General features: G+C 42.9%; 1 protein-coding gene across 1 annotated transcript in view; it reads right to left on the bottom strand.

The window, feature by feature from the left end:
• Window positions 1–3,974: 3,974 nt before the first annotated feature.
• Window positions 3,975–8,486, bottom strand: part of EGFR (epidermal growth factor receptor) — a 250,897-nt gene continuing 246,385 nt past the window's right edge. Inside the window, exon 28 of the mRNA XM_069730173.1 lies at window positions 3,975–7,228. Coding sequence (XP_069586274.1) covers window positions 6,873–7,228 — 356 coding nt within the window. The 3' untranslated portion in view covers window positions 3,975–6,872. The remainder of the gene's footprint in view (window positions 7,229–8,486) is intronic.

Here is an 8,486-nt window from a genome sequence, read left to right as displayed (position 1 = left end):
CGATCAGGTTTATTAGCCTGAAATTTCTGCAACACTCTCCGCAAATCAGGGGAGATGGCAGACACAATGACTCCTTCCTTGAGGATACTCGCCGGCTCAGATAACCCCGGAGAGTCGGGCACAAAACTCCTAGACAGAGCATCCGCCTTCACATTTTTAGAGCCCGGAAGGTATGAAATCACAAAATCAAAACGAGCAAAAAATAACGACCAACGGGCCTGTCTAGGATTCAAGCGCTTGGCAGACTCAAGATAAGTAAGGTTCTTATGATCAGTCAAAACCACCACGCGATGCTTAGCACCCTCAAGCCAATGACGCCACTCCTCGAATGCCCACTTCATGGCCAGCAACTCTCGGTTGCCCACATCATAATTACGCTCAGCAGCAGAAAATTTCCTGGAAAAGAAAGCACATGGTTTGAACACTGAGCAACCAGAACCTCTCTGTGACAAAACCGCCCCTGCACCAATCTCAGAAGCATCAACCTCGACCTGGAACGGAAGAGAAACATCAGGTTGACACAACACAGGGGCACAGCAAAAACGACGCTTCAACTCCTGAAAAGCTTCCACGGCAGCAGAAGACCAATTAACCAAATCAGCACCCTTCTTGGTCAAATCGGTCAATGGTCTGGCAATGCTAGAAAAATTACAGATGAAGCGACGATAAAAATTAGCAAAGCCCAGGAATTTCTGCAAACTTTTTAGAGATGTCGGCTGAGTCCAATCCTGGATGGCCTGAACCTTAACCGGATCCATCTCGATAGTAGAAGGGGAAAAGATGAACCCCAAAAATGAAACTTTCTGCACACCGAAGAGACACTTTGATCCCTTCACGAACAAGGAATTAGCACGCAGTACCTGGAAAACCATTCTGACTTGCTTCACATGAGACTCCCAATCATCTGAGAAGATCAAAATGTCATCCAAGTAAACAATCAAGAATTTATCCAGATACTCACGGAAAATGTCATGCATAAAAGACTGAAAAACAGATGGAGCATTGGCAAGTCCGAACGGCATCACCAGATACTCAAAATGACCCTCGGGCGTATTAAATGCCGTTTTCCATTCATCTCCCTGCCTGATTCTCACCAGATTATACGCACCACGAAGATCAATCTTAGTAAACCAACTAGCCCCCTTAATCCGAGCAAACAAGTCAGAAATCAATGGCAAGGGATACTGAAACTTAACAGTGATCTTATTAAGAAGGCGGTAATCAATACACGGTCTTAGCGAACCATCCTTCTTGGCTACAAAAAAGAACCCTGCTCCCAATGGTGACGACGATGGGCGAATATGTCCCTTCTCCAGGGACTCCTTCACATAACTGCGCATAGCGGTGTGTTCGGGTACGGACAAATTAAATAAACGACCCTTAGGGAATTTACTACCAGGAATCAAATCGATAGCACAATCACAATTCCTATGCGGAGGAAGGGCATCAGACTTGGACTCTTCAAATACATCCTGAAAGTCCGACAAGAACTCTGGGATGTCAGAAGGAATGGATGACGAAATAGACAAAAATGGAACATCACCATGTACTCCCTGACAACCCCAGCTGGTTACCGACATAGAGTTCCAATCCAATACTGGATTATGGGTTTGTAGCCATGGCAACCCCAACACGACCACATCATGCAAATTATGCAGTACCAAAAAGCGAATAACTTCCTGATGTGCAGGAGCCATGCACATGGTCAGCTGGGCCCAGTACTGAGGCTTATTCTTGGCCAGAGGTGTAGCATCAATTCCTCTCAACGGAATAGGACACCGCAAAGGCTCCAAGAAAAATCCACAACGTTTAGCATAATCCAAATCCATCAGATTCAGGGCAGCGCCTGAATCCACAAACGCCATGACAGAATATGATGACAAAGAGCACATTAAGGTAATGGACAAAAGGAATTTGGACTGTACAGTACCAATAACGGCAGAGCTATCGAACCGCCTAGTGCGTTTAGGACAATTAGAAATAGCATGAGTAGAATCACCACAATAGAAACACAGTCTGTTCAGACGTCTGTGTTCGTGCCGTTCTACTTTAGTCATAGTCCTGTCGCACTGCATAGGCTCAGGCTTACTCTCAGACAATACCGCCAGATGGTGCACAGATTTACGCTCGCGCAAGCGACGACCGATCTGAATGGCCAAGGACATAGACTCATTCAAACCAGCAGGCATAGGAAATCCCACCATTACATCCTTAAGAGCTTCAGAGAGACCCTTTCTGAACAAAGCCGCTAGTGCAGATTCATTCCACAGAGTGAGTACTGACCATTTTCTAAATTTCTGACAATATACTTCTACATCATCCTGACCCTGGCATAGAGCCAGCAGATTTTTCTCAGCTTGATCCACTGAATTAGGCTCATCGTAAAGCAATCCCAGCGCCTGGAAAAATGCATCAACATTACTCAATGCAGAATCTCCTGGTGCAAGAGAAAACGCCCAGTCCTGTGGGTCGCCGCGCAAAAAAGAAATAATAATCAAAACCTGTTGAATAGGATTACCAGAAGAATGAGGTTTCAAGGCCAAAAATAGCTTACAATTATTTCTGAAGCTCAGGAACTTAGTTCTGTCACCAAAAAACAAATCAGGAATCGGAATTCTTGGTTCTAGCATCGATTTCTGATCAATAGTATCTTGAATCTTTTGTACATTTACAACGAGATTATCCATTGAGGAGCACAGAGCCTGAATATCCATGTCCACAGCTGTGTCCTGAAGCACTCTAATGTCTAGGGGAAAAAAAAGACTGAAGACAGAGCTAAGAAAAAAAAATGATGTCAGGATTTCTTTTTTCCCTCTATTGGGAATCATTGGTGGGGCTCCTTGTACTGTTATGGCTGGCAATCAGGCAACACAGCGTGCAGTAATCAGCGCACATACAGAGATCTGGCAATAACCAAAAACAATAGGACGAGCTCTGAGACGTGGAATCTCTGTAGACTGCAGTACCTGATCTATCCTCACACAACTGGAAGCAGCAGTGGATTGCGCCTATCAACTACCTATGCAACTCGGCACTGCCTGAGGAGCTGACTAGCCTGAAGATAGAAATACAAGCCTGACTTACCTCAGAGAAATACCCCAAAGGAATAGGCAGCCCCCACATATAATGACTGTTAGCAAGATGAAAAGACAAACGTAGGAATGAAATAGATTCAGCAAAGTGAGGCCCGATATTCTAGACAGAGCGAGGATAGCAAAGAGAACTATGCAGTCTACAAAAACCCTAAAACGAAAACCACGCAAAGGGGCAAAAAGACCCACCGTGCCGAACTAACAGCACGGCGGTGCACCCCTTTGCTTCTCAGAGCTTCCAGCAAAAGATAATAACAAGCTGGACAGAAAAAACAGAAAACAAACTAGAAGCACTTATCTAGCAGAGCAGCAGGCCCAAGGAAAGATGCAGTAGCTCAGATCCAACACTGGAACATTGACAAGGAGCAAGGAAGACAGACTCAGGTGGAGCTAAATAGCAAGGCAGCCAACGAGCTCACCAAAACACCTGAGGGAGGAAGCCCAGAGACTGCAATACCACTTGTGACCACAGAAGTGAACTCAGCCACAGAATTCACAACAGTGTTGTTGTTTCAATAAAATCAGTGTTTTATCAGCACCTCCTAGTCAACTGCTCTGTATAACCCCACTCTCACCACTGACTAGGTGCTTTCTGTCAATGCACAGTGTACACAAAAGCTGCCAATCAGTGGTGTGGACGGGATTATACAGAGCTCAACATTCTGAGCACTGCTAGATCTGCAGCAGAGAATATAGTGATTATTTTAAAATGACAGACCAGTAAGTGACACATTGCTGGAATCAGGGTCTCACCCCCTACATCATGTTGATCTCAGATAAAATAACAAAAACCTGGTGACTGAATCCCTGTAAAAAAAAAAAAAAGGAGCCTGGCAAGATGGTGTTCTCATTGCCTTAAATAATTGCAAGATAAACAACAAATATTAAAAAAAGAACTTTAATAGGCAAAAATATATGTTTAGCTTAAAAAAAACCTACATAAAATGTTAACTAACAGGTAGTAAATCAATTGTAGAAAACACAATTGGTATATTAGGATAACATCCTTTGAAAGTTTTGAGAATTGAGGAGCATGTTGTATAACATATTGTACTTTTTGGTTTAATATAATTTGGTGACTAGTCTAATTAACACCATTTTGCACTAGTCCAACTTATATAACCTACTAGTGAGAGGTGGTCAACAGACGTTATGGAGATTCAGTGACATATAGGTAAAATTTTATTAAAAAAAAGGAATGTAAAGACATACGACTGGATGAATATGATGATGATGATGATAAAGTAATGGACAAGCCGTAAGACATAAACCACAGGAGGAGAACCAGCAATACTCCTGCAAATCAAGAGTGCAATATTGGCATTAACTTGGAAGAAATTTCCAAAATGAAATACAAGCAGTTATTGACTCACATCCTGAAGCTACGGTCAATGGCTCTCCCAGCCCACTAGTGTTACAAGCCACACAGAACATTGTACAATCACTCTGCAGAAAGAGGAAAATGGTACTAGTGCCCAACACAAGCGTAGTACTACTGCCCAACGCAAGCGTAGTACTACTGCCGAACAAAAGTGTAGTACTACTGCCGAACACAAGCGTAGTACTACTGCCCAACGCTAGCGTAGTACTACTGCCCAATGCAAGTGTAGTACTACTGCCCAATGCAAGTGTAGTACTACTGCCCAACACAAGGGTAGTGCTACTGCCCAACACAAGGGTAGTGCTACTGCCCAACACAAGGGTAGTACTACAGCCCAACATAAGTGTAGTATTACTGCCCAACACACACAAGCGTAGTACTACAGTCCAACAGTGTAGTACTACTGCCCAACATAAGTGTAGTACTACAGCCCAACATAAGTGTAGTACTACTACCCAACACAAGAGCAGTACTACAGCCCAACAAAAGTGTAGTACTACTGCCCAACATAAGTGTAGACAACTGATTTTTCTACCATCTATTTTGATACTAATTGCTTATTCATTTAAGAAACACCAGTATAAGAATGTACCAACACAGGGACCATGGGCCCGAAAAGCATATGTGGCGCAAAAGCTAATCTGTCATGAACGGGGTGCTAGAGACCACCACCTCTTTTGTAGTTCTTCCTCAACACAGAGTTACAAAAGAGCAACTTCATCACTATTTCCTAGTGGATTACAAGTCATTTCATTAGAGGGGTTTATGAGACTATATGCAATCAGTGCAACAGCGCTACTTTTGTCCATGGGCTATGTCAGGTATTGCAGCACAGCTCTGATCAACTGAATGGAGTAGAGGTCAGATAGAGCCTATTGGTATGAGGTGGTGCTATTTCTAGGAAAAATATATAAAATGTTCTACTTTCATATAACCACTAACACACAGCCTACTACACCTGAGGCATAGCTATAGGGGTGCAGATGTAGACACTAAACCAGACCTTGGTGCCTGGAGGGCTAGAAAATAATATATTTATGCCATTATTATAAGTGGTACATGAAGGTTGGGGGACTGTTTGAGATTGTGAATTTGGGCCCATGTGTTTCAAGTTGTGCCTTTGCAGTTCACAGTAGGCAGCACTATTCATCAGCGTTTTAAGGGGTTGTCCCATTCTACACATTTTCACTGGGATTTGCACCTGGAATACATGGCTGAGCATGCATGGCTTGCTCTGTTCACTTTCGTGGGAGTGATGAAAAAGGCAAGGGCTCCCAATGGATTGTAGTATGAATGCACGTCCACCTCTCTATTAGCGACAGTAGAAAATTGAGCTCTGCTCTTGAAATCTGTGTCAAATCAGTGGAACCGAACCTATGAGACATTTCTAATATATCTTGTGGATAGGTGGTAAATGTCTCAGATGGGAATACACTTGGAAGATTTGCTTGGCCTCCTATCTGCATATTGACCCTGTTACCTTTCCTGTCACTGAGACATGCCTACACTTTGACCACTGAGACATGCCTACCCTTCGACCACGGAGACATGTCTACCCTGACGACCACTGAGACATGCCTACCCTTCGACCACTGAGACATGCCTACCCTTCGACCACGGAGACATGTCTACCTTGACAACCACGGAGACATGCCTACCCTGACGACTACTGAGACATGCCTACCCTGACGACTACTGAGATATGCCTACCCTGACAACTAATGGTAAATCGTTCATGCTTTGCCTGATATATGATAATGAGGTTTACAATGTTTGCATATCACTATGCCATTCAATGGCGGACATTATTCAGATTATAAACAATTGCACAGATATTACACTCCAATATATACATATTATCCAATGAATCATCTCCGCAGACAGACATATGAAATGTCTTTGGAAAATAGCTCCGTGCGATTAAGTACGCTTTTTTACGGTAGTCTTTCTTTTCTCAAGTCACGACTGCTAAATATTAAAATAAGCTTTATACACAATATTCCATGCCTAAAATGACAACATGTACTGTATATTAACTTTGATGAACAAATACCATATAGCTTGGACAAAACACATAAAACGAGAAGGTGCAAGAATATCTCTACACAATATAAAAACATAGGAATTATAAAGGATTTTCAGCAGATTAAAAAAAAATCTCTTAATATATTTATATATAAAATTGTTAGAGGTTTTGTCTTTCAGACAAATCCAAGGAGGAACATTGAGAATGAGTCACTGGGGACTATAGATTCCAACATATTTCACTGTACAGGTGTAGGTGCCCAAGTACTGCCATGTGCACTCATAGTATTAGGGTCCATTGTCCACAAACGTTCTCTGAGAGCTCACTGTGCCCCAACAGGTAGAATTCGAGGAATGTTTAGACCAACTCGCGGTCATGCTGAAGCTTCAATATAGTCACTTGCCAATGCCAAATATTCACGATTTTCAGCTGCAGGAATCTTAAATCCATTCATTTTGGTTTCTTTTGGGAAAAAGTCCTGTTGGTAGTCAGGATTGTCCAGGCTTATCTGCTGGCCAATTTTTTGCTCCCAGATGGCAGGATAGTCATTTTCTGAGTAGTTTAGGATGGTCTGACTGGAGTTCAGGTATTCCAGATTATTCACACTATTCCCATAGGAATTGTTATGATGGCCGTTTGGAGGCTTTGTATTCTCAGGAAGGAGATTATGGTACACTGGGTTAGCGATGGTTGAGATCTGTGTCTTCAAATTTGTCTGGTTGACATATTCTGAAATGTAGAGAAAATGAATAGATGTATAACAGTAAGCTCTTTGTATAAAACAAATTATTCCTTTGACAGGAGTTAGAAGCATATAAATATAATTTAAACAATATAAATATCTGTGCTATGCACTGCAAAAAACAGCTAACAGGTTGCCTTGTCAGTGTCAGTGATCTGGGACCCCTCTGAAATGTCTCAACTCACGGATGAGTGCTAATATGCAAGATACCTACTACATGCTGCAATAAAAATTCTATAAACTAGTTATGCAAATGTCTTCTTCAGATATGAAGATGTCAGTAACTCTAGTGCCACCTTTTGGAAGAAGCAATCCTAAAAGTCACTATTGACCCTTTATTGAGGTTGCCGCATGACCTAGAATAAGAAGCCAGACCAGAAACTCCATTTGCAAACACAAGATTCAGGGTGTTTTCCCCTCATCAGTGCAAAGCAGGAGGTCTACTTTGACTGGGAAACACAAAAGAAGCACCAAAGCAGTCTTTTTAGTCCAAAATATCAAAATAGTTTATTATATTAAAAGATCGGCAAACGGGTATAAGATGAACATAAGGGAGATATGCAAACAGTGTAACACAATATGCCCAAATGGAGCAGCTGACGGTACGTGGGGTGAATCATATGTAACACATGGGGAAATTCCACATCATAAGGCTAGCATGAAGCCAATAGAGGCTAATACGAAGCCGTACTCCCATAATTAATTAACCGCGTCGTACTACACATATAATGCGGAAGACATCACATAGGGAGAAGGAAGGACCCCAATCTTACCCGAAATCCGTGCACCAACCACCGCACCGTCCACCGCTCACCCCGACGCGCGTTTCGGAATGAAACCTTCCTCAGGGGACTGGGTAAGAGGCCTCAAACAGAAGTGTGAGGAGTAATGTTTCTTCGGAAGATCTCTTGATCTCCCGTTAGAGGCCTCTCACCCAGCAAAACCAGGCCTCCTGTTTTTCACTGATGTGGGACAAACATTCAAAAACATGTGTCTGCTGGTGGAGTTTCTGGTTTTGATTCTTATCCTAAAGGTACCGTCACATTAAGCCACGCTGCAGCAATCTAGACAACGATCCCGATCGCTGCAGCGTCGCTGTGTGGTCGCTTGGAGAGCTGTCACACAGACAGCTCTCCAGCGACCAACGATGCTGGTCCCCTGGTAACCAGGGTAAACATTGGGTTACTAAGCGCAGGGCCGCGCTTAGTAACCCGATGTTTACCCTGGTTACCAGCGTAAACATAA

This window comes from Ranitomeya imitator, chromosome 6 (genome assembly GCF_032444005.1).
Source record: "Ranitomeya imitator isolate aRanImi1 chromosome 6, aRanImi1.pri, whole genome shotgun sequence".
NCBI lineage: Eukaryota > Metazoa > Chordata > Amphibia > Anura > Dendrobatidae > Ranitomeya > Ranitomeya imitator.
The sequence above is the reverse complement of the archived record's forward strand: the minus strand, read 5'-3'. Positions and strand labels throughout refer to the sequence as shown.